The following is a 27,376-nucleotide window of genomic DNA, read 5'->3' on the forward strand; positions in this document are numbered from 1 at the left end:
TATCCTGTTCCAGTCTCCTCGTTGCCGACCTCTGCTTGTGACCCCGACCACGGTCCCTGCTGTTCCTGCCACTGGGATCCATTCCAGCCGAAAATCAGCCCTTGTCACCTCAAAATATATTTTGTATTAAACTATCTACCTAGGCGCCAGCATGTCTGCATATAGTCCGGAGTCCAAAGGAGAGAGAGGATGTTCAGAGGTGAGAAAACAGTTTGGTGGGCGAGGAAGGGCAATTGTCCAGGTCTAGAGAACAAAGGGCAACTTGTGGAGACGCTTTTTGAGTCTGAAAGACCTGGCGGAGCCTGCCCAGTGGGTGTCAAAAGGAATTCAAAGGGTTATCCAATAGGAAGCCACAACCGATGATGTTGCACCTTTCTATTGGCTCGAGATTTCTCAACCATTTTGTTTCCACTGAATGAGTTTATTATACAGTATGTGTTTTTCTGAAGGTTTTGGAAGCATCGCATTGGGGAATCGTTTCCCTATACATTTTCCAGCTTAGGAGATATATTTTGGAAGCTATGGTAAACATATCTAAAATAAAAAACAAATGTTAAACCCATTGTTACGTTGCTGCACAGGTCAGTTCATTTTATTACAGCTGAAATTTAATGTGCTAAACTGCACTGATGGTGCACTTCATTAAATGAGTATCCTGGTTATGTAAAACACATCATGTTCATATATTAAAGTCTATAACGTAGTTTTGATACCATCACTGTCATTAGCTAAACTTGTACTTGCCTTTTCTTTACATTGATACATCCCCTTTTATATATAAATTGTTTCCTTTATATATCAGAAGTTTCAGTTGATCCCATAACCCAACCCTTATTTGGCGTAAAAAAAATAAATCACATCCTAGGTACTATTCCATTTTTATTTTGTGTTCCCATGATAGGTTACCAGGGGTTCTATGAGACCAAATCATGTGATAATTTAGGAATGTTATTCAATGTTATACTGTAATATTATAAAACATATACTATAAAGAAATCTGTTAGTTTATTTGGAAAACCTGTCCGCTACAACATTGATATTATATTTCCATGCATAAGTGAGATCTTCTATGGTAATAGGGATGATGATTACAAAGTTACTAGGAGTGTTGAACTGTAAGATCCCCATAAGAGTCCACCATAAGAGGGAGATTGAGACAAGGATGGGATAGGTTGATTTTGTTTTAATGAAGAATGGGGCTAGTTTGAAAAAGATAAGCAGGGTATCTAATAAAGATAAAGGCAAACACACCTGCATGAAACCAGAGAGAACAGCAGATAAAATGGGGGAACAAAATGATATGACAGCCCTGAAACATGGTGTAATGAAACTTATGGCTGGACAGTTAATTTAGTGGATTGTTCCCTTTTTAGGAGGAATTGGGCAAATAAAAGAGGTGGTGGAGCATGTTCATATGTTAAACTGGATTTGAAACCTATTATAAGGTAAGATGTTGATGAAGGGGTTGGGGAAACATGTAGAGACTGTGCGAACTTAAATTTACAGTGGAGATAAAACTACAAAATAATGTTGGTAGGGATCTGCTTTAAACCATAAAATATTTGCGAGACTGAGGAAGCCAAACTACTATTGCACATGGAAAAAAAAGCAAGACTAGGACACATTTTTATTATTGGTGATTTTCATTTTTCGGACATCAACTGGAGTAATAAGATCAGGAGTACTGATAAAGGAAACTGGCTGCTAAAGGACAATTACATTGCCCAAATAATGGTGGTATCAACTAGCAAAGGGACATTACTGCACCTAGCAATTTAAAACACTGTAGAAGTCATAATACATATTTAATTAAGAGAACATTTGGGAAACAGTGTGTCAATAGTGTACCAACAGTGTGTAAATGGGTTTCTTTAATAAGTTCTGATGTGGCTTGTTTTATAATGACAACTTAAGTTAGAATCATACCGGCTAAATAGTAATGAAGGTGTAATTATACACCAAAACGTCGATATTTCAACAAAGTGTGTTTTTATTTATGCTAAGACTGGAGTGCCGCATCATATCTCTTTGTGAAGATTCATTAGTTTGCAGCAGCTGCCTTTTGTGAGCAGCGAGCCATTTTTGTGTGGAACGCCAGGTTGCTAAAGTACTGCAAGTAGGTGTGCATTCTTAGGCCTGGGACATAGAGGTTGTATCCGGGCGGAGGCGCGCTGAGGCTCAGGGAAAGCGGTGCTTTCCCTGGCCTTACACAGCGCGCCGTCCGTGGGCGGGCCAGTGACGTCACAGAGTTGGTTCGCCCTCATTGGGCGAACCGCTCACGTGACCAGCCCTGCGCTCCGGCGAGCGCCAAATCTGAAGACTCGGTGAGAAATACGCTTCCGCAAGCGTGCGCAAGCGTGCGCGAGCCCCTGCTAAAGCCGCTCTCTGTGCGGCTGCAGGGGCTCAGTGCCGAGCAGCAGCGCGCCTCAGCACGGGTCAGCGCATAAGCGCTGACCATGCCCGAGGCCTTATTTTATCAATCTATAAACTGTGAAATCCCTTTCAAGATGAAGTTCTCCCCAAAAATGATCCCTCTCGAAAGTGGGCTTAGTGTGATACTTTAAAGCAAATAACCAATTGTATTTTAATTTTTTACCTTCGGCTATTCCTACATTCTCCACTAGCAGGAAGCACATAGCTAAAAACGGCCTTGGTGGAAAGTCTTAATCTCCTCAGAGGGACTTAGTGGCCATGTTACATGACACACCATTGGCACGTCATGTTATCAACAAACACCTATGGGGCTAAATGAGGGCTACATATACACTTCATTTATATAGCATGTTATTGATACCACCTTTGTGGGTAATATGTTGTAGATACCATTCTGTGGGCACATGAGATATACATAACCTTTATTTTTCATTTTAGGGGGATCCCGGTATATAGCTTTAAATTAGATGTTCTTTTTGACCTAACGGGCGGACAGCTCAGGTTAGATCATTCCTACACTTACAGACACTGATATTTGCTATACCTTAATATCATCAACTAGATATGTGCCCACGACATTGTTTGTGATAATTATATACATCCACTTCAGTCTATATGAGTATATATGTTGACCCTCAACTGAATGCCACTGTTCAGCTATCCGTGTTAATGCCTATCTGTCTGTTGGGACTATATAACCAACTATTACTGTAACTAGATGGCGATCAGTACCATTGAGGACAAATATCATGGCACATACATTATGAACCTAGGACAAACCAGTGACCCGAATACACAATTTCACCACCCCCCGTTTTTCTTTATTTAATTATTTGTTTAGTTGGCTATTTGCCACTACAACATTGCAGGGCATTGGTACCTTTAAGAATTGCACGGCATGCGGGTATATAAGAGGGCAGTGCTGCTCCTTCTATCACCTCCCACCTTGAGAAAGCGCCAGCCCCTTATGCGCGAAACGTACGTCGGCATGACGTCATCGCGTTGACGTCGTGTAGGAGGAGTCACGGGTGAGACTGTTCCTGATCGTTGTTGGTGGGGTGGGTTGAGCTGGGTTTGAATGGTGCAGGTCAATTGTGCTTATTGAATGCACAGCACTCCATTTTGCTGCGACATGCGAATGCTCATTGTGTGCTTATGGTGTACCTATTGTGTGATATACTGGTGTACCTATTGTGTGATATACTGCATACGGGAGCTGTATTGATCTATATACCACACCAGATGCACTGCACCACATGCTGTTTATATGCTGTTTATATTGCGATTGCCATCTATCACTAGAGGATTTACAGCACTCATCCATCGGTTCTACCTATACCAGCACCCCACCCTGAGACAAGAGGGTTCATTGTTATACGTTAATTAACCCCTATTTACCCATTTCTGTCTCACACTAAGGATAAGGATTTGGTTAGGGGATGTATATTATATTACTTTGGATTTAACCATAGACATCCCTGAACCCTTCACCACCCGTGATATGAGTTTTAATTGTTTTTATGGTAGTTTTGAGTATTTGTTACTGCGCTGATTTTTGTTGAACAATAAAGTATTTATTATTTTCTGCCTACGGGCATTTTAGTGGTAACTGCCCTCCCACAGTGCTGGGAGCGGTTACTTAATTGTACCCTTTATAGCCTATACTATATCTATAGTGGGTATTTGAACCCTGATTATTTTCAGCTCTGCTGTGCAGTGAATGGGGATCTTTTTAGGAGAACTCTTTGTCTCCTTGTGTGTTTATGTCTGTTATCCCTATTCCCTTTGCACCAGCTGAAACTATAGTTTCTATTAATTTACTTATTATTATGGTGAGCGGTATTTCACTAGTTATATAAATATCACGATAAGAGAGGTCAGCTTCCAGAGCAGAGTCAGACTGAGTGAGCCAGGTCTCAGTTATAGCAAATAGGAGCAGAGAGTGAGAGAGAAAAAAGTCATGTACAGAGAGGCACTTGTTAGAAAGGGAGCGAGTATTCCAAAGGGCACAGGAGAAAGGGAGAGAGGAGGGAGGGTGGCAGGGGATGGGTATGAGGTTGGAGGGGTTGACACCAGAAGGAGTAGAGGTTGCAATTGGCAGGCGAGGACGAGTGCATGTAGGAATAAGGCAGGGAACCGGATTGGGAGAGATATCCCCAGAAGCAAGGAGGAGAAGCATGGATAGAATAAGGATGTGTGAGGATGATTTGTAGGGGTGTTTTTTTAGTGCAGGGGATAGTGTGGTGTCAGAGGACGCAGGTAAGAAAGGAGTTCATGTGAACAGAGAAGTGGTGAAGGAAGGAGAGATGGAGATATATGAATAGAGTTAAAGACATACTGAGGCTGGTAAAAAGAAGTGCATAATTTGAGAAGTGAAGTCACAGCAAATATAAATGGTAAAGGCAGCATCACAGCAGTAATGATGCAGTCTGGTATAGATGATATCCTCCTTTCCAGCGTAGTTCAAATGTAGGAATCAGGGCCAGTTGGGGGTGTCCACTTCTTCACTTCTTTTGACCTTCCTTTTAAACTTGTGTTGTTCAGTAGTCCTGCCACTTATAATGGACCACTTGGAGATGGGCTGCAGGAAGACTAGCTGTTCTGACTGGGTTTATATGGGCCTAAAAAGTCACCTGACAGTTTGGTTCTGTCTGGTTAATTAGCACATCTGAGGCACATTCAAACAGATGGTTTTCTACACAAGGTGTTCCCTGCCTAGGTGTCAACGCTTAATTTGATTAGGGGTAGAAAGAAAACAGCATTCAAATATGGTTTTTACCTTGCATTGTGTCACTTGAATATACTATAATACACACAGCAAAGGCTTCAATGAGAGGATTTAGAGATGGTTTTTACCTAGCATTCTGTCCCTATCCTCATTCATCCAAAACCGAAACTACCATTTGTCATGGAAGTGGAAGCATCCGACTCCGCTGTTGGTGCCATTCTTTCTCAGAGAATTGGACCCAAGATGCTCCATCATCCTTGCGCTTTCTATTCATATCAAATGTCAACAGCGGAAAGTAATTATGACATCGGAGACAAGGAACTTTTGGTGATAAAAGCTGCATTCTCAGAGAGGCATTTACTTGAGCCAATCACCCAGTTACCATCTTTACAGATCACAGGAACGTAGAATTAATTTGATCCGCAAAGAGACTGTCTGCGCGACAAGCAAAGTGGGCGCTATTCTTCGCAAGATTTCAATTCCACATCTCTTACGGCCCTGGCTCCAAGAATGGGAAGGCTGACGCTTTGCCACTGTTATTACCTAATCCTTATTCAGATAAAGCGCAAGGAGGAACTATTCTACCAAAGAAGAATTTTTTGGGAGTTACATTTTCCACATATCTCCTCACCCAAATTAAGGGAGCCTACTCAAACAACACTTTTCTTAATAAACCTTCACCAGAAGCTGAACTATTTCTAAGTGATTGTCTGTGGAAAAAGAAGAGAGAGGTGCAAAATCCAAAAGAAAGAGACTGATGAAACTCCAAAAACGGGGCACTCAGGTAGGTATTTAAATGTACGAAAAATAATAATTTATTGTTCAACAAAAGATCAAAAAATGGACAAAAAGATAATAAAAACAATTAAATAACATATATCAACTACTCTAGATCATAAATATCTAAACCTATGCGGTTGTAGTGAGCAAAAGATGTGAAGTGTTAAATGATAATAAACACTGCAAGTACTGTACGAGTGAACAAGGTGTATCACCGAGATCCCAAACAAACTGGAGAGGTGGCAGTAACCTCTCCCGTATTGGGGGATAACTGTCCAGCTGAATGAAATGTTCGTCAGGTGGAATGATGGTAAGCAAACAATGTACTGTAAGGACCGTCTGTTTGTCCCTAAAGAGGTAAGATTAGAAGTGCTCCAATTAATGCATGACTCCCGACCTCCGGCCACCCAGGTGTTCTCAAGACACAGGAACTGTTGTCCCGCTCTTTTTGGTGGCCTAAAATATCACAAGATGTTAAAGACTGTCCTCTCCTGTGAGATCTGTGCTAGGACCATGACTACTCAAGCATCCCCTGTGGGTTTGCTACAGCCTCTTCCACGTCCTACTCATCCTTGGGGGTCCCTATCAATGGATTTTATTGTTGACCTACCCAAATCAAGTGGACATAAAACCATTCCTGTAGTAGTGGATCGACTTGCAAAGATGACTCACTTAATTGCTGCACAGAACCTCCCTTCTGCAGACCAGACAGCCAAGTTGATCATGAAAGAAGTATTCCGGCTTCACGGGGCTCCAGATTAAATCATATATGATAGAGGGGTGCAATTCACTTCAAGATTTTGGAGAACTTTCTGTTCCTCTCTAGGAATCCGGTTACATTTTTAGTCTAGCTATCATCCATAATCGAATGGCCAGACCGAAAGGACAAACCAGACTTTGGAACAATACTTACAGTGTTTTGTTTGCCACATCCAGGATGACTGGATTAACTTTCTACCCCTGGCTGAATTTTCGTACAACAACTCACATATTCATCCATTCTTCTCAAACTTTGGATTTCATCCTACCTTTATTCCTTGCTTTCCATCTTCAGGTCCAATTCCGGCAGTTACGGAGAAACTTGAGATTCTGCGAGATGTCCAGGAGGTCCTCAAAGAGACGCTTCGTGAGGCTCACGTACGGTACGAAAGAGCAGCAGACTAACACCACAGACCCTCCCCAGAATTTCACGTTGGGGATAAGGTCTTGCTTTCATTCAGAAATTTACGATTGAATGTTCCAACCATTAAATTAGGACAAAAATACATTGGGCTATTATGCATTTCTACATTGATAAATCCAGTGTCCTTTAGATTAGAACTCCCAGGGGCTATTAAAATACACCTGTTTTTTCACATCTCTCTGCTGAAACCATTCCGAGAGAATCCATTTCCTGGATGAAGTTTCCTCCCCCTGATCCTGTCTTTGTGGATAGCGAAGAGGAATTCATTGTGGGGAGAATTTTGGACTCCAGGTTACACAGAGGGAGACTATAGTACCTGGTCCACTGGGGGGGGGGGGGTGGGCGGCAATGGCCCAAAGGAGAGGTCCTGGGAACCCAAAGATTTCGTACATGCCCCACGACTAGTCAGAGCTTTCCACCGGAGATATCCAGACAAGTATAGGAAGGATCGTCTGGAGAACACTCTTGAGAGGGTGTTAGTAATGTCATGTTCTAGCCTGCAGTATCTATACTTGTCCACCGGGATTACTGTTGCTCTGCTAGCTCTCTCAAGGAACATTCCAGACCCTGAAAACTGACACCTGTGATCTACCTCTCAGCCTGCCTATATAAACATCCCCTTCCTGTCTGTCAGTGCCTGTTTATACAGGTTCTTCAGCTCCTGCTAGGTTCTTGTGTTTACTACTGCTGCTATGGCTATTATCCTGTTCCAGTCTCCTCGTTGCCGACCTCTGCTTGTGACCCCGACCACGGTCCCTGCTGTTCCTGCCACTGGGATCCATTCCAGCCGAAAATCAGCCCTTGTCACCTCAAAATATATTTTGTATTAAACTATCTACCTAGGCGCCAGCATGTCTGCATATAGTCCGGAGTCCAAAGGAGAGAGAGGATGTTCAGAGGTGAGAAAACAGTTTGGTGGGCGAGGAAGGGCAATTGTCCAGGTCTAGAGAACAAAGGGCAACTTGTGGAGACGCTTTTTGAGTCTGAAAGACCTGGCGGAGCCTGCCCAGTGGGTGTCAAAAGGAATTCAAAGGGTTATCCAATAGGAAGCCACAACCGATGATGTTGCACCTTTCTATTGGCTCGAGATTTCTCAACCATTTTGTTTCCACTGAATGAGTTTATTATACAGTATGTGTTTTTCTGAAGGTTTTGGAAGCATCGCATTGGGGAATCGTTTCCCTATACATTTTCCAGCTTAGGAGATATATTTTGGAAGCTATGGTAAACATATCTAAAATAAAAAACAAATGTTAAACCCATTGTTACGTTGCTGCACAGGTCAGTTCATTTTATTACAGCTGAAATTTAATGTGCTAAACTGCACTGATGGTGCACTTCATTAAATGAGTATCCTGGTTATGTAAAACACATCATGTTCATATATTAAAGTCTATAACGTAGTTTTGATACCATCACTGTCATTAGCTAAACTTGTACTTGCCTTTTCTTTACATTGATACATCCCCTTTTATATATAAATTGTTTCCTTTATATATCAGAAGTTTCAGTTGATCCCATAACCCAACCCTTATTTGGCGTAAAAAAAATAAATCACATCCTAGGTACTATTCCATTTTTATTTTGTGTTCCCATGATAGGTTACCAGGGGTTCTATGAGACCAAATCATGTGATAATTTAGGAATGTTATTCAATGTTATACTGTAATATTATAAAACATATACTATAAAGAAATCTGTTAGTTTATTTGGAAAACCTGTCCGCTACAACATTGATATTATATTTCCATGCATAAGTGAGATCTTCTATGGTAATAGGGATGATGATTACAAAGTTACTAGGAGTGTTGAACTGTAAGATCCCCATAAGAGTCCACCATAAGAGGGAGATTGAGACAAGGATGGGATAGGTTGATTTTGTTTTAATGAAGAATGGGGCTAGTTTGAAAAAGATAAGCAGGGTATCTAATAAAGATAAAGGCAAACACACCTGCATGAAACCAGAGAGAACAGCAGATAAAATGGGGGAACAAAATGATATGACAGCCCTGAAACATGGTGTAATGAAACTTATGGCTGGACAGTTAATTTAGTGGATTGTTCCCTTTTTAGGAGGAATTGGGCAAATAAAAGAGGTGGTGGAGCATGTTCATATGTTAAACTGGATTTGAAACCTATTATAAGGTAAGATGTTGATGAAGGGGTTGGGGAAACATGTAGAGACTGTGCGGACTTAAATTTACAGTGGAGATAAAACTACAAAATAATGTTGGTAGGGATCTGCTTTAAACCATAAAATATTTGCGAGACTGAGGAAGCCAAACTACTATTGCACATGGAAAAAAAAGCAAGACTAGGACACATTTTTATTATTGGTGATTTTCATTTTTCGGACATCAACTGGAGTAATAAGATCAGGAGTACTGATAAAGGAAACTGGCTGCTAAAGGACAATTACATTGCCCAAATAATGGTGGTATCAACTAGCAAAGGGACATTACTGCACCTAGCAATTTAAAACACTGTAGAAGTCATAATACATATTTAATTAAGAGAACATTTGGGAAACAGTGTGTCAATAGTGTACCAACAGTGTGTAAATGGGTTTCTTTAATAAGTTCTGATGTGGCTTGTTTTATAATGACAACTTAAGTTAGAATCATACCGGCTAAATAGTAATGAAGGTGTAATTATACACCAAAACGTCGATATTTCAACAAAGTGTGTTTTTATTTATGCTAAGACTGGAGTGCCGCATCATATCTCTTTGTGAAGATTCATTAGTTTGCAGCAGCTGCCTTTTGTGAGCAGCGAGCCATTTTTGTGTGGAACGCCAGGTTGCTAAAGTACTGCAAGTAGGTGTGCATTCTTAGGCCTGGGACATAGAGGTTGTATCCGGGCGGAGGCGCGCTGAGGCTCAGGGAAAGCGGTGCTTTCCCTGGCCTTACACAGCGCGCCGTCCGTGGGCGGGCCAGTGACGTCACAGAGTTGGTTCGCCCTCATTGGGCGAACCGCTCACGTGACCAGCCCTGCGCTCCGGCGAGCGCCAAATCTGAAGACTCGGTGAGAAATACGCTTCCGCAAGCGTGCGCAAGCGTGCGCGAGCCCCTGCTAAAGCCGCTCTCTGTGCGGCTGCAGGGGCTCAGTGCCGAGCAGCAGCGCGCCTCAGCACGGGTCAGCGCATAAGCGCTGACCATGCCCGAGGCCTTATTTTATCAATCTATAAACTGTGAAATCCCTTTCAAGATGAAGTTCTCCCCAAAAATGATCCCTCTCGAAAGTGGGCTTAGTGTGATACTTTAAAGCAAATAACCAATTGTATTTTAATTTTTTACCTTCGGCTATTCCTACATTCTCCACTAGCAGGAAGCACATAGCTAAAAACGGCCTTGGTGGAAAGTCTTAATCTCCTCAGAGGGACTTAGTGGCCATGTTACATGACACACCATTGGCACGTCATGTTATCAACAAACACCTATGGGGCTAAATGAGGGCTACATATACACTTCATTTATATAGCATGTTATTGATACCACCTTTGTGGGTAATATGTTGTAGATACCATTCTGTGGGCACATGAGATATACATAACCTTTATTTTTCATTTTAGGGGGATCCCGGTATATAGCTTTAAATTAGATGTTCTTTTTGACCTAACGGGCGGACAGCTCAGGTTAGATCATTCCTACACTTACAGACACTGATATTTGCTATACCTTAATATCATCAACTAGATATGTGCCCACGACATTGTTTGTGATAATTATATACATCCACTTCAGTCTATATGAGTATATATGTTGACCCTCAACTGAATGCCACTGTTCAGCTATCCGTGTTAATGCCTATCTGTCTGTTGGGACTATATAACCAACTATTACTGTAACTAGATGGCGATCAGTACCATTGAGGACAAATATCATGGCACATACATTATGAACCTAGGACAAACCAGTGACCCGAATACACAATTTCACCACCCCCCGTTTTTCTTTATTTAATTATTTGTTTAGTTGGCTATTTGCCACTACAACATTGCAGGGCATTGGTACCTTTAAGAATTGCACGGCATGCGGGTATATAAGAGGGCAGTGCTGCTCCTTCTATCACCTCCCACCTTGAGAAAGCGCCAGCCCCTTATGCGCGAAACGTACGTCGGCATGACGTCATCGCGTTGACGTCGTGTAGGAGGAGTCACGGGTGAGACTGTTCCTGATCGTTGTTGGTGGGGTGGGTTGAGCTGGGTTTGAATGGTGCAGGTCAATTGTGCTTATTGAATGCACAGCACTCCATTTTGCTGCGACATGCGAATGCTCATTGTGTGCTTATGGTGTACCTATTGTGTGATATACTGGTGTACCTATTGTGTGATATACTGCATACGGGAGCTGTATTGATCTATATACCACACCAGATGCACTGCACCACATGCTGTTTATATGCTGTTTATATTGCGATTGCCATCTATCACTAGAGGATTTACAGCACTCATCCATCGGTTCTACCTATACCAGCACCCCACCCTGAGACAAGAGGGTTCATTGTTATACGTTAATTAACCCCTATTTACCCATTTCTGTCTCACACTAAGGATAAGGATTTGGTTAGGGGATGTATATTATATTACTTTGGATTTAACCATAGACATCCCTGAACCCTTCACCACCCGTGATATGAGTTTTAATTGTTTTTATGGTAGTTTTGAGTATTTGTTACTGCGCTGATTTTTGTTGAACAATAAAGTATTTATTATTTTCTGCCTACGGGCATTTTAGTGGTAACTGCCCTCCCACAGTGCTGGGAGCGGTTACTTAATTGTACCCTTTATAGCCTATACTATATCTATAGTGGGTATTTGAACCCTGATTATTTTCAGCTCTGCTGTGCAGTGAATGGGGATCTTTTTAGGAGAACTCTTTGTCTCCTTGTGTGTTTATGTCTGTTATCCCTATTCCCTTTGCACCAGCTGAAACTATAGTTTCTATTAATTTACTTATTATTATGGTGAGCGGTATTTCACTAGTTATATAAATATCACGATAAGAGAGGTCAGCTTCCAGAGCAGAGTCAGACTGAGTGAGCCAGGTCTCAGTTATAGCAAATAGGAGCAGAGAGTGAGAGAGAAAAAAGTCATGTACAGAGAGGCACTTGTTAGAAAGGGAGCGAGTATTCCAAAGGGCACAGGAGAAAGGGAGAGAGGAGGGAGGGTGGCAGGGGATGGGTATGAGGTTGGAGGGGTTGACACCAGAAGGAGTAGAGGTTGCAATTGGCAGGCGAGGACGAGTGCATGTAGGAATAAGGCAGGGAACCGGATTGGGAGAGATATCCCCAGAAGCAAGGAGGAGAAGCATGGATAGAATAAGGATGTGTGAGGATGATTTGTAGGGGTGTTTTTTTAGTGCAGGGATAGTGTGGTGTCAGAGGACGCAGGTAAGAAAGGAGTTCATGTGAACAGAGAAGTGGTGAAGGAAGGAGAGATGGAGATATATGAATAGAGTTAAAGACATACTGAGGCTGGTAAAAAGAAGTGCATAATTTGAGAAGTGAAGTCACAGCAAATATAAATGGTAAAGGCAGCATCACAGCAGTAATGATGCAGTCTGGTATAGATGATATCCTCCTTTCCAGCGTAGTTCAAATGTAGGAATCAGGGCCAGTTGGGGGTGTCCACTTCTTCACTTCTTTTGACCTTCCTTTTAAACTTGTGTTGTTCAGTAGTCCTGCCACTTATAATGGACCACTTGGAGATGGGCTGCAGGAAGACTAGCTGTTCTGACTGGGTTTATATGGGCCTAAAAAGTCACCTGACAGTTTGGTTCTGTCTGGTTAATTAGCACATCTGAGGCACATTCAAACAGATGGTTTTCTACACAAGGTGTTCCCTGCCTAGGTGTCAACGCTTAATTTGATTAGGGTAGAAAGAAAACAGCATTCAAATATGGTTTTTACCTTGCATTGTGTCACTTGAATATACTATAATACACACAGCAAAGGCTTCAATGAGAGGATTTAGAGATGGTTTTTACCTAGCATTCTGTCCCTATCCTCATTCATCCAAAACCGAAACTACCATTTGTCATGGAAGTGGAAGCATCCGACTCCGCTGTTGGTGCCATTCTTTCTCAGAGAATTGGACCAAGATGCTCATCATCCTTGCGCTTTCTATTCATATCAAATGTCAACAGCGGAAAGTAATTATGACATCGGAGACAAGGAACTTTTGGTGATAAAAGCTGCATTCTCAGAGAGGCATTTACTTGAGCCAATCACCCAGTTACCATCTTTACAGATCACAGGAACGTAGAATTAATTTGATCCGCAAAGAGACTGTCTGCGCGACAAGCAAAGTGGGCGCTATTCTTCGCAAGATTTCAATTCCACATCTCTTACGGCCCTGGCTCCAAGAATGGGAAGGCTGACGCTTTGCCACTGTTATTACCTAATCCTTATTCAGATAAAGCGCAAGGAGGAACTATTCTACCAAAGAAGAATTTTTTGGGAGTTACATTTCCACATATCTCCTCACCCAAATTAAGGGAGCCTACTTCAAACAACACTTTTCTTAATAAACCTTCACCAGAAGCTGAACTATTTCTAAGTGATTGTCTGTGGAAAAAGAAGAGAGAGGTGCAAAATCCAAAAGAAAGAGACTGATGAAACTCCAAAAACGGGGCACTCAGGTAGGTATTTAAATGTACGAAAAATAATAATTTATTGTTCAACAAAAGATCAAAAAATGGACAAAAAGATAATAAAAACAATTAAATAACATATATCAACTACTCTAGATCATAAATATCTAAACCTATGCGGTTGTAGTGAGCAAAAGATGTGAAGTGTTAAATGATAATAAACACTGCAAGTACTGTACGAGTGAACAAGGTGTATCACCGAGATCCCAAACAAACTGGAGAGGTGGCAGTAACCTCTCCCGTATTGGGGGATAACTGTCCAGCTGAATGAAATGTTCGTCAGGTGGAATGATGGTAAGCAAACAATGTACTGTAAGGACCGTCTGTTTGTCCCTAAAGAGGTAAGATTAGAAGTGCTCCAATTAATGCATGACTCCCGACCTCCGGCCACCCAGGTGTTCTCAAGACACAGGAACTGTTGTCCCGCTCTTTTTGGTGGCCTAAAATATCACAAGATGTTAAAGACTGTCCTCTCCTGTGAGATCTGTGCTAGGACCATGACTACTCAAGCATCCCCTGTGGGTTTGCTACAGCCTCTTCCACGTCCTACTCATCCTTGGGGGTCCCTATCAATGGATTTTATTGTTGACCTACCCAAATCAAGTGGACATAAAACCATTCCTGTAGTAGTGGATCGACTTGCAAAGATGACTCACTTAATTGCTGCACAGAACCTCCCTTCTGCAGACCAGACAGCCAAGTTGATCATGAAAGAAGTATTCCGGCTTCACGGGGCTCCAGATTAAATCATATATGATAGAGGGGTGCAATTCACTTCAAGATTTTGGAGAACTTTCTGTTCCTCTCTAGGAATCCGGTTACATTTTTAGTCTAGCTATCATCCATAATCGAATGGCCAGACCGAAAGGACAAACCAGACTTTGGAACAATACTTACAGTGTTTTGTTTGCCACATCCAGGATGACTGGATTAACTTTCTACCCCTGGCTGAATTTTCGTACAACAACTCACATATTCATCCATTCTTCTCAAACTTTGGATTTCATCCTACCTTTATTCCTTGCTTTCCATCTTCAGGTCCAATTCCGGCAGTTACGGAGAAACTTGAGATTCTGCGAGATGTCCAGGAGGTCCTCAAAGAGACGCTTCGTGAGGCTCACGTACGGTACGAAAGAGCAGCAGACTAACACCACAGACCCTCCCCAGAATTTCACGTTGGGGATAAGGTCTTGCTTTCATTCAGAAATTTACGATTGAATGTTCCAACCATTAAATTAGGACAAAAATACATTGGGCTATTATGCATTTCTACATTGATAAATCCAGTGTCCTTTAGATTAGAACTCCCAGGGGCTATTAAAATACACCTGTTTTTTCACATCTCTCTGCTGAAACCATTCCGAGAGAATCCATTTCCTGGATGAAGTTTCCTCCCCCTGATCCTGTCTTTGTGGATAGCGAAGAGGAATTCATTGTGGGGAGAATTTTGGACTCCAGGTTACACAGAGGGAGACTATAGTACCTGGTCCACTGGGGGGGGGGGGGGTGGGCGGCAATGGCCCAAAGGAGAGGTCCTGGGAACCCAAAGATTTCGTACATGCCCCACGACTAGTCAGAGCTTTCCACCGGAGATATCCAGACAAGTATAGGAAGGATCGTCTGGAGAACACTCTTGAGAGGGTGGTAGTAATGTCATGTTCTAGCCTGCAGTATCTATACTTGTCCACCGGGATTACTGTTGCTCTGCTAGCTCTCTCAAGGAACATTCCAGACCCTGAAAACTGACACCTGTGATCTACCTCTCAGCCTGCCTATATAAACATCCCCTTCCTGTCTGTCAGTGCCTGTTTATACAGGTTCTTCAGCTCCTGCTAGGTTCTTGTGTTTACTACTGCTGCTATGGCTATTATCCTGTTCCAGTCTCCTCGTTGCCGACCTCTGCTTGTGACCCCGACCACGGTCCCTGCTGTTCCTGCCACTGGGATCCATTCCAGCCGAAAATCAGCCCTTGTCACCTCAAAATATATTTTGTATTAAACTATCTACCTAGGCGCCAGCATGTCTGCATATAGTCCGGAGTCCAAAGGAGAGAGAGGATGTTCAGAGGTGAGAAAACAGTTTGGTGGGCGAGGAAGGGCAATTGTCCAGGTCTAGAGAACAAAGGGCAACTTGTGGAGACGCTTTTTGAGTCTGAAAGACCTGGCGGAGCCTGCCCAGTGGGTGTCAAAAGGAATTCAAAGGGTTATCCAATAGGAAGCCACAACCGATGATGTTGCACCTTTCTATTGGCTCGAGATTTCTCAACCATTTTGTTTCCACTGAATGAGTTTATTATACAGTATGTGTTTTTCTGAAGGTTTTGGAAGCATCGCATTGGGGAATCGTTTCCCTATACATTTTCCAGCTTAGGAGATATATTTTGGAAGCTATGGTAAACATATCTAAAATAAAAAACAAATGTTAAACCCATTGTTACGTTGCTGCACAGGTCAGTTCATTTTATTACAGCTGAAATTTAATGTGCTAAACTGCACTGATGGTGCACTTCATTAAATGAGTATCCTGGTTATGTAAAACACATCATGTTCATATATTAAAGTCTATAACGTAGTTTTGATACCATCACTGTCATTAGCTAAACTTGTACTTGCCTTTTCTTTACATTGATACATCCCCTTTTATATATAAATTGTTTCCTTTATATATCAGAAGTTTCAGTTGATCCCATAACCCAACCCTTATTTGGCGTAAAAAAAATAAATCACATCCTAGGTACTATTCCATTTTTATTTTGTGTTCCCATGATAGGTTACCAGGGGTTCTATGAGACCAAATCATGTGATAATTTAGGAATGTTATTCAATGTTATACTGTAATATTATAAAACATATACTATAAAGAAATCTGTTAGTTTATTTGGAAAACCTGTCCGCTACAACATTGATATTATATTTCCATGCATAAGTGAGATCTTCTATGGTAATAGGGATGATGATTACAAAGTTACTAGGAGTGTTGAACTGTAAGATCCCCATAAGAGTCCACCATAAGAGGGAGATTGAGACAAGGATGGGATAGGTTGATTTTGTTTTAATGAAGAATGGGGCTAGTTTGAAAAAGATAAGCAGGGTATCTAATAAAGATAAAGGCAAACACACCTGCATGAAACCAGAGAGAACAGCAGATAAAATGGGGGAACAAAATGATATGACAGCCCTGAAACATGGTGTAATGAAACTTATGGCTGGACAGTTAATTTAGTGGATTGTTCCCTTTTTAGGAGGAATTGGGCAAATAAAAGAGGTGGTGGAGCATGTTCATATGTTAAACTGGATTTGAAACCTATTATAAGGTAAGATGTTGATGAAGGGGTTGGGGAAACATGTAGAGACTGTGCGGACTTAAATTTACAGTGGAGATAAAACTACAAAATAATGTTGGTAGGGATCTGCTTTAAACCATAAAATATTTGCGAGACTGAGGAAGCCAAACTACTATTGCACATGGAAAAAAAAGCAAGACTAGGACACATTTTTATTATTGGTGATTTTCATTTTTCGGACATCAACTGGAGTAATAAGATCAGGAGTACTGATAAAGGAAACTGGCTGCTAAAGGACAATTACATTGCCCAAATAATGGTGGTATCAACTAGCAAAGGGACATTACTGCACCTAGCAATTTAAAACACTGTAGAAGTCATAATACATATTTAATTAAGAGAACATTTGGGAAACAGTGTGTCAATAGTGTACCAACAGTGTGTAAATGGGTTTCTTTAATAAGTTCTGATGTGGCTTGTTTTATAATGACAACTTAAGTTAGAATCATACCGGCTAAATAGTAATGAAGGTGTAATTATACACCAAAACGTCGATATTTCAACAAAGTGTGTTTTTATTTATGCTAAGACTGGAGTGCCGCATCATATCTCTTTGTGAAGATTCATTAGTTTGCAGCAGCTGCCTTTTGTGAGCAGCGAGCCATTTTTGTGTGGAACGCCAGGTTGCTAAAGTACTGCAAGTAGGTGTGCATTCTTAGGCCTGGGACATAGAGGTTGTATCCGGGCGGAGGCGCGCTGAGGCTCAGGGAAAGCGGTGCTTTCCCTGGCCTTACACAGCGCGCCGTCCGTGGGCGGGCCAGTGACGTCACAGAGTTGGTTCGCCCTCATTGGGCGAACCGCTCACGTGACCAGCCCTGCGCTCCGGCGAGCGCCAAATCTGAAGACTCGGTGAGAAATACGCTTCCGCAAGCGTGCGCAAGCGTGCGCGAGCCCCTGCTAAAGCCGCTCTCTGTGCGGCTGCAGGGGCTCAGTGCCGAGCAGCAGCGCGCCTCAGCACGGGTCAGCGCATAAGCGCTGACCATGCCCGAGGCCTTATTTTATCAATCTATAAACTGTGAAATCCCTTTCAAGATGAAGTTCTCCCCAAAAATGATCCCTCTCGAAAGTGGGCTTAGTGTGATACTTTAAAGCAAATAACCAATTGTATTTTAATTTTTTACCTTCGGCTATTCCTACATTCTCCACTAGCAGGAAGCACATAGCTAAAAACGGCCTTGGTGGAAAGTCTTAATCTCCTCAGAGGGACTTAGTGGCCATGTTAATTTAGATTGTGGACTATTTTTGTGGAAGGGGCCCTGATTAATTTTCCACGCTGTGGGAGAGGGAAGGCTGGTATAAATGTGTAGATCAAGAAAAATATTAATAGCCGGCACTTAATATTTTTTCTGGTTGAATGCTGCTTGCTATGGCAGTCTGAGGACCAGTGGCAGCTGACTACCTGGATACACATGAGCGCTCCTTTCAAATACAACAATAAATTTGTAGATAAAATTTGTCTAATATTCATAAGACATTCTATATTCATGTTGTGTGATGGGAGAAGGCTACTGCTGTGAAAAATTGAGCCCCAGCTGCCCCTCCACCTCCCTTAACACTCCTTTAAGCTCCCTGGATGCCTCAGTGTCCCCCCTAGACCTGCTGGGACCCCATTGTGCCTTTCCAGCAGCATGTCCTTGTGCACCCCCTCCTCCCTAATATGCTTCTGCCACCGGTCTCCCTGCCTCCCTCTTGTTCTCTTGAAAGGAGGAGGTGCTCGAGGTTGTGACTATGCATATCAATCTCCCGAGTTGCCTGGGGTTGTCCGTTCCCTATGGCCTTGACTTTCCCCCTGGTTCTCCATACTCCCCTACAGTCCTCCTGCTCTGCTCCGGTGGTGGAGAGGAGGGGGGAGGTGATGGCCGATGGTGTCCCCAGCGCTGGCTGGGGAACAGACCACCTTGAATCCAGCATGTCCCCGGTTTTCTGCATTGCAACGAGTGTGCCCATTGTTTTGGCACAAAGTTTTGGTGGGCTGGAGCGGTCCTGCAACGCTGCACATCCCTGCAGGACACGCTGGCGCACCTTTTCCCTTGCAGTTATTGTATTATATTGTATGTCTTTATTTATATAGCACATTAATGTACATAGCGCTTCACAGTAGTAATACACGTGGTAATCAAATACATAACAGATAATATAAATAACAGATCATGGGAAATTGGGCTTCAGACCTAAAAGTAACATTAAGGAAGAGGAGTCCCTACTCCGAAAAGCTTACAGTCTAATTGGTAGGTAGGATTGAGTTCTGGTAAGTGCGTCTGCAGGGGTCCACGCTTTATGTATCATGTGTCCAGTATTATCCACAGTGTTATCCATATGCTTGTTTAAGCAAGTGTGTCTTAAGGTGGGTCTTAAAGGTGGATAGAGTGGGTGCTAGTCGGGTATTGAGGGGAAGGGCATTCCAGAGGTGCGGGGCAGTCAGTGAAAAAGGTTTAAGGCGGGATAGGGCTTTAGATACAAAGGGGGTAGAAAGAAGACATACTTGAGCAGAATGCAAGAGTCGGGATGGTGCATAGCGAGAAATTAGGGCTGAAATGTAAGGAGGGGCAGAAGAGTGTAAAGCTTTAAAAGTGAGGAGGAGAATGCAGTGTGAGTGCTATGGCTTCTTTGTTTGAAAAGGGGACAACTGATTACCAATGGGAAAACCCCACCCAGCACCCCAGAAAAAAAAGAAGAGTTCTTTAAGTTATAGTAAACAAATCTTTCAAAATCTCACAGGTCTCTTCTTCATGTATACTGTGACAGTACTCCCGAAGAGACCTGTAAAATTTTAAAAGCACTATACAGTACACTTTAATCTATGAAGAACTCTCACCGCTAATAAAAACTTCTCCATGACCCATATAGTTACTAGAACTTTAAACGACACTACAATATTTTAAAAATGGGGACATCTTAATGCAGATTTTATTTAGCCTGCATTTTAAATAATTGTGGGAACATGTAAAGCTAGATAACATATTTTCCAGTTGTCTAAGTCATTCAGTCCAAAAATCATGTTCTTACCAGTGGGATGTTCTAGTAGTGCGCTTTTCTTCAATACAATAATAATTAACAGGCCACACCTCATTGTGTCACACAATACAGGCTCATACAGTTAATATCACTTACTGCAGCAGATGCCATCTTCCAAAAAGAGGACACAGAGTTGTTATCACATTCATTCCAATCTGGACAAGATTGAAAATTCATCCCTGCAAAAAAGATATTGCACAACATGTATCAACCATCTGAAACTGTTGTTTTGTCATTAACTTAAGCAGAGAGTCATCAAAGCGAGATGCAGGGTTTTGTGCCTGATTCAAGTCAATGATAGTTACCACCATATTGGGCCCAATACCTTTTCTTGCCCTTTAATAACTTCTGGCCTGGAAAAGGCAATATCAGTTACGAAGGCTGACTTATCACCTTACTAACACTTATATAATTGATTGATAATTGGGATTTTGTAATTTATTACAGAAGGAGTTAGGGAAGAGGTTACCTGGACACAATGTTATAAAAGGACACATACAGTAAATGTTTTCATAACTAAATCAACACTTTTCTCGTTTTCTTTCAATTTACTAAAGGTGCATCTAACCCCCTTGGCAGCAAAATAATTAACTTATTGTATGATGTAGGTGTTAAGAAGATGTCAGATGTAATGTCCAACATTGCACACGTCATAAATTGACAATAAAGTATTGAATCTCACTGCAACGCGAATCCGCTTATAAAGCGGTGTGAGCGTGGCTCCCGTTGAAACAAAAATTTTGGGGGGCAAATTTTTTGAATATCACACACACACACACACACACACACACACACACACACACACACACACACACACACACACACACACACACACACACACACACACACACACACACACACACACACACACACACACACACACACACACACACACACACACACACACACCTGGAATAGTGACCTTAGTAATGGTGGCAATACAGCAAGCAATATGTTTAAATATGGATACTACATATTATGTGTATTTGTAGCAAAGAGAGCAGACTAGTGCTAATCTGGTAACAATTTGTTACATTACATTATTACAATGCCAAAGTTAATGCAACTATAAATCCTAATTTCCATTTGAGGTCCCCATTCAGCATGCTGTGAAGATGTCTTCCCAGGGCTGGAAAAGAGTTTTGCTCCTTTGCAATGAATCGGAATAAAAATCCTAGAACAGGGGGAAAAACTACCTTCATTTTAAAAATTTTTTTAAAAATTCCTCCCTTACTTGCATATTATACTATATTCTTTTTGTAGAAAAATATTGCTTTAAAGGAATATCCGCGGGCCGCATTAAAGATGGCCCCAATAATGACCTATGGATGTAAGCCAGTGGATTTTTGGAATGACTGCAGCTAGCTTTCCTCTTAACTCTTTCGTTGTCTTGACCCCCCCACCCCCACACACACACACTTACCATGTGGATCCGTTTCAGCACAATGCTGCTGCTGGGCATTCGGGTGAGCTGAGTGGAGGAGGAGGTGAGGAGGGAGGAGGAGGAGGTGAGGAGGTAGGAGGAGGGGGTGAGCAGAGGCCCGTATAATATCCGGGACATGCTGCAGTCCGGAGCTGCCCACTCAGCACCGGGTGACAGGAGGGAGGGTTTGGGCCAGGGGTGGGGGGTTAGGAGGTTTCACTTTGCCCCGCTCCTGCAGGTGTCGCGTGCACCGTGTTGTCATTGCGGGCTTGTCTCCTCATGAACCAAGGGGCTTCCCGGTCACGCACAGCGCTACATCAACCCCCCCACGATGGGGACCATTTCCCTCCCCCAGCGATCCCAGTTATAACGCGGCCGCATCAGGTGGAACCCGAGCACCGCGTTATAATGGTGTTCAGCTGTATCTGGTTAATTAAAATATGAACATAAACCTATACATACCTGAACTATGGGACTTCCCACACCACGAAAGGCCATCAGCCAGGTAGCCCAGCAGAGTGTTTTCCAGAGTTAGAAAATCTTGAGTTGCTTTTGTGTAACGGTGAACAAGATAATTGGTCTTACTCCACAGTAGTGACTGAAGAGGAAATATAATCATGCAAACAATACACGTATATGGAGATTGTTTAAATGTATGGATTTATTCAGACAACGTACAAAATATCTGACTTTGTTATACATGGTTTCAAAATGAAAAATTACAAATATACAACCTGATAACCTATGAACACACTTTGTTCCCATCATTACAACATGATCACAAAGATTCTATTTACTGTACTTACAATTACACTTTCAAATGTCACTGATATTTCTGTTTTTGAAGCTACACCAGCGGTTTAAATGCATTTTGGGGTAAAATATTTTATGTTAACTGTCATGATAAGGCCATGAAAATATTTAGTCTTTTAATAAATTTGCACAGATAACTTGAGTTACAAGTTACAGCTTAAAAATACATGTATTGTTTTAATTGAGGTCAATACCTGGTCTGGTTGTCTGTATTTGTCTAGGAGTGGGGTTATCTGAGAACAACCTGATTGGGGATGATGGAGTGATTAAAATATAGACCCACAACTCTTTCTGACAGTGGAAATAAGTAAAGGCCCTTTTCATGTATTAAAAGACATTCCTCAAGGGTCTGGAGAACCCAGAAGGTGGGGTCAGGAAGACAGTCCAAATGTCTGTTTAAGTTTGCTCTATATGAAATATCGTGGATAAGACATGATTCAGAAGAATTACAAATATATCTTTGTAATATTTGCCATCAGACTAATTAAATGGTGCTAAACAATCCACGATTGTGAGGAAGCAAAGGTCAGATATCCGTTTCTCTCACAAACATAGAATTAATCCTTTCAAAAATAGTCTCTTTACATTGATGCAAATTCATCCGAATGCAATGAGTTTTGTCAAAATATTCTAGGAATTACGGGGATAAAGTTAGGAGAACATTTCTATATTCAGAATTTGTTTCATTCAAAAGAAAAACTTTTACTCTCCCTAAGCAGAAAAGATGTCACTTGAAATTGAGAAGGTGAGTTTATCCAGTTTCCAATGAAAGGATTTTTAGAGATATGAAGGTAGAAATTCAACAGCGGAGTGTCTGATGTCAACAAGATGTGAATTCTCTCATTCCAATCTCCTCGACCTCTTGGAGTAAACTGATATTGTTATGTGGTAACGTATGTTAGATTTTCTGCTTGTTTATCCAATTATTTTTATGAAACTGTCTGCATATATTGTACTGTATGTTTCTTGTACTATTCTTTTCTGTAGCTAAGCATTGTACTACCTTTGTATATTAAATCTAAACTGTAATAAGTATTGTCTGGGGGCCCTAATTGAACTTTGCACACTTTGAAGAGAGTAATTGCATTTTCAGACACATTTTACTACAATAGATTTTTGTGTGTTAATTACAATTGTTTCTTAGTAAACATGGACCAAAGACTCTGCAATTAGATCTTGATAATATAATATCTTTGGTGGTGACCGCGTTTTAAGGTTATATTTGTGATGGATTGAGGGGAGATATCATTTGAGGGACTCTGCAGGGAAGAAAAGTGGGTCAGCTAGATAGCTGTGTGTATTAACCCTTGTCACATATACAAATCACAAGCTCACAGGTGTGCTGTTCATGTATCTGTCTATACTGTATATAGCACACCGATAGATGCTAGCTGAGATAGTATGTACAGTATGTCATCAGTAGCTCTATTTGGAGACTTGTAATAATCAGTCACAGAAAAGTAATCTATTGTGATGGGAAGTTGGAAGATCAGCAACGGTGATTTTACTGATAGCCACCTAGTTTAGAGATTTATATTCATATATGGTCTAGATTAGGGGTGCTCAACTCAAGTTCACAAGCCCACTCCACAGGTCAGGTTTTCAGGATATCCCTGCTTCAGTACAGGTGGCTAAATCAGTCCCTGCTTCAACACAGGTGGCTCAATCAGTCCCTGCTTCAGTCTTCGACTGAGCCTCTGATAGAGCTGCCTGTGCTAAAGCTGGGATATCCTGAAAACCTGGCCTGTTGGGGGGTCTTGAGCATCACTGTTTTTGATAAACATAATTTATTTGGTGACTTAACTCTAGTGCAGGGGTGTGCAAAGTTTTGACCCTGCGCCCCCCCCTGCCTTCTCCCAGCTCACGCCCCCCACTCCTCCTGCAAGGCTCCGCCATCAAATGACGTAGTGGGGTCATGTGAAGTCACGTGACCCCACGGCGTCATTTGACGCCGGTTACCGAAGATCAGGTAGGAGAAGCTGCAGAGTCCTCGCACGGTCCCCCGGCACTTAATTTAAGTGCCTTGGGGGAGAGTGCGGGACATCTGTAGTCACTGTGCCCCGCCTGTAAATCACCTGCCCCCCCTGGGGGCACATCCCACACTTTGCGCACCCCTACTCTAGTGATACCAGTAACTAACCATTATTCTGTGCAATTGAGGAAGTTCTAACAAAAGGAAGCAGTAGCTACCATTCTCTCCTTAAGCACAGTTGGAGAGATCACCTTATGGTGCCAATTCAAGGATATGTGTCCGGCAGCCATACTACAAATATATTACTCAGTGAAAGCGTAACAAAAAACACCAAGACACTCTAAAAAGCAAATATTTAAGTAGTGCTTACAAATGTGGTATCGGGAAATACTTATAAAATAAATAATAAAGGTGAAACGTGAATAAAAATAGGATCGCTACTCAAAACCCCAAATAAACCTTACTCGTAGTTCAAGTTTATTTCTTCGTGATGTGGGCAGCGCAGATCAAAACCGGAATGTAAAAGATATAACATAGCGCAATATGTCTAAATGTAGGTAAAAGGTCAACTCTGAAATTAGTCGTGTGATGCCAAAACTTACATGGCCCCCATAGTTAAAAGTATGTATCAATAGATTGGGCTCAGGAATCTCTACACGGGTATCTCTGTCTCCTTCCAAATCCCTCTTTGCTGTGATAAAGTGGGGCTGGTATATTGGAGAAAATATGATCTAGATAATATTGAAAAGGCTATGAATAGAACTAGTGTCCTAAATAGAGAAGCTTTAATAATATTAATAATAATAATAATAATAAAATGAGAGATGATATAGGTTAAAGTGTGCACACATTAATAAGGGGTATCTTTGTGTCCTTTCCCGTTATTTTCGTTTACATTTTTTTAATTTAAATTCTCAAAATACGTGGAATATTTATAAGGAATTCCAACTGGAGAACTGATGACTTAATGTAGCACTCTTAAGTAAATGGGATATATCAATAGTCATTCTTCTAAGATATTCCCAGGTGTCTGGCAGCTCTCAGCTTTGTCTCACTCAAAGGAGATTTGCTACTTTTTTTTTATTGTCGAGTAGATCAACCTCTGCAGAGATATCAGATTCTGATAGTAAAGTTAAACCATGTGTCAATATATGAAGCTAAACACACAAGAGTCAAGATAAATGCAACTTGGGATGCCCCAACTCTATGGAACAAGAACAACAAACAGGAATAGTAGTGGGTGCTGCAAGCAGAAAAAACCTAGTCAGGGTAACTGCATGTAGAACAAAAGGGAAGCTGAGCACACCAAAAGAGATGCAATAATGATAAAAAGTTCATATAATTGACTGATTACACCTTCTTCAGGTGTTTGTACACCGAAATGTCGGATGGTGTGTGACTGTAATCAGTCAATTATATGAACTTTTTATATATTATTGCATTTCTTTTGGTTTGCTCAGCTTCCCTTTTGTTCTCAATACATGAAGCACCACTGTACTTTGCTCAGAATTATTACCCACTCTAGCGAAGGGAAAGAGGGATCTCCCTCCAGCTTAAATATTAGAGCAAGAAAAATCACCCACTCTCCCTCTGCTCTCATGTATAACTCTCATGTACTTTACAATACAGAGAACATTACCTTTCATCCTGGTTCTCAGTTCACTTTGATCTACAATACTTCCCTATCAACATTTGCTCCCATAGTTTGAACTGTGACTGTTTGTGGTCATCACCCAAACACAAGTATTTTTGTCACCTTATGACAAGGTATCGTCTGTCCCGCCAGTTCCGTTAAGTGCCTATAATTCTCCTCTGTAATGTTGCATGGCTTTTTCTGATATACTGCTTTAGCGAATTCTTCCCAGATTCCATAGCAATCCTTCTCCCTATAGAAGAACACAATGTTTGCACCAACATTTAGAGGTTTCATTCACTTGCCACAAATGTTTTTATGTAGCGTCACCCTTATTAAAAATACAGCCGCACATTTCTTCAAGAACTTGTAATTTCTCTAAACATGGCAAGAATATAATGCTAAAAACATACAAAAGGAGGCAGAGAGTCCTCCTCAAAGATCCTCATTAGGTGCACACAGAGCTAGGAGTAAATAACAAGGTTTGAATACCAGATATATAAGTAGTTCAGTTAGCCATAAGGTACAGGTAAGCAATCGCTCCCAGCACTGTGGGAGAACAATTGCCACTAAAAGCCATGTGGCAAAAATAATAAATCATTAAATAATATTCAAAATGACACACAACATAAAGCTATAGTTAGTTTAGAGCATGCGCTTTATGTTGTGTGTCATTTTGAATATTATTTAATGATTTATTATTTTTGCCACATGGCTTTTAGTGGCAATTGTTCTCCCACAGTGCTGGGAGCGATTGCTTACCTGTACCTTATGGCTAACTGAACTACTTATATATCTGGTATTCAAACCTTGTTATTTACTCCTAGCTCTGTGTGCACCTAATGAGGATCTTTGAGGAGGACTTTCTGCCTCCTTTTGTATGTTTTTGTCTGTTCACGCTATCCTCTTTGCACCGGCAGGAAAAATATATATATAAAGATATAATGTATATATGTATATTATGGTGAGCGGTAGATCACAAGTTGTGTATACAAGAATATAATGCTGACAGCACATAAGATATTATTCAGAGCCCATCCAGAGAATGTGTTTATGCATACTGTATATATGACATTGGGATGGTCAGATGGAATCAAGAGAGAAACCAAGGTAAACCAGCCTGTTTTAATAATAATAATAATAATAATAATAACACATCTTTTTTTATATAGTGCTGACATCGTATGCAGTGCATAGAATTTTGCAGGCACAATGAGTCACTGCCCTGTAGAGGTTGCAATCTAATTTTGGTGTTTGGGGCACAGGGAGATAAAGTGACTTACCCAAGGTCACAAGGAGCTGACACTGGGATTTGAACCGTGCTCACCTGCTTCAAATATAGTGTTAAGGTTTTTGTAGTCAGTGCCTTTACTCACTGAGACACTCCTTCAACATAATAA

General features: G+C 41.5%; 1 protein-coding gene across 1 annotated transcript in view; it reads right to left on the reverse strand.

The window, feature by feature from the left end:
• Positions 1-27,376, reverse strand: part of LOC142465166 (ADP-ribosyl cyclase/cyclic ADP-ribose hydrolase 1-like) — a 69,597-nt gene that overhangs the window by 34,686 nt on the left and 7,535 nt on the right. Inside the window, exons 2-4 of the mRNA XM_075569125.1 lie at positions 26,100-26,229; positions 22,021-22,156; positions 20,232-20,314 (exon numbers count right to left, since the gene is read on the reverse strand). Coding sequence (XP_075425240.1) covers positions 20,232-20,314; positions 22,021-22,156; positions 26,100-26,229 — 349 coding nt within the window. The remainder of the gene's footprint in view (positions 1-20,231; positions 20,315-22,020; positions 22,157-26,099; positions 26,230-27,376) is intronic.

This window comes from Ascaphus truei, chromosome 1 (genome assembly GCF_040206685.1).
Source record: "Ascaphus truei isolate aAscTru1 chromosome 1, aAscTru1.hap1, whole genome shotgun sequence".
Taxonomy (NCBI): Eukaryota; Metazoa; Chordata; class Amphibia; order Anura; family Ascaphidae; genus Ascaphus; species Ascaphus truei.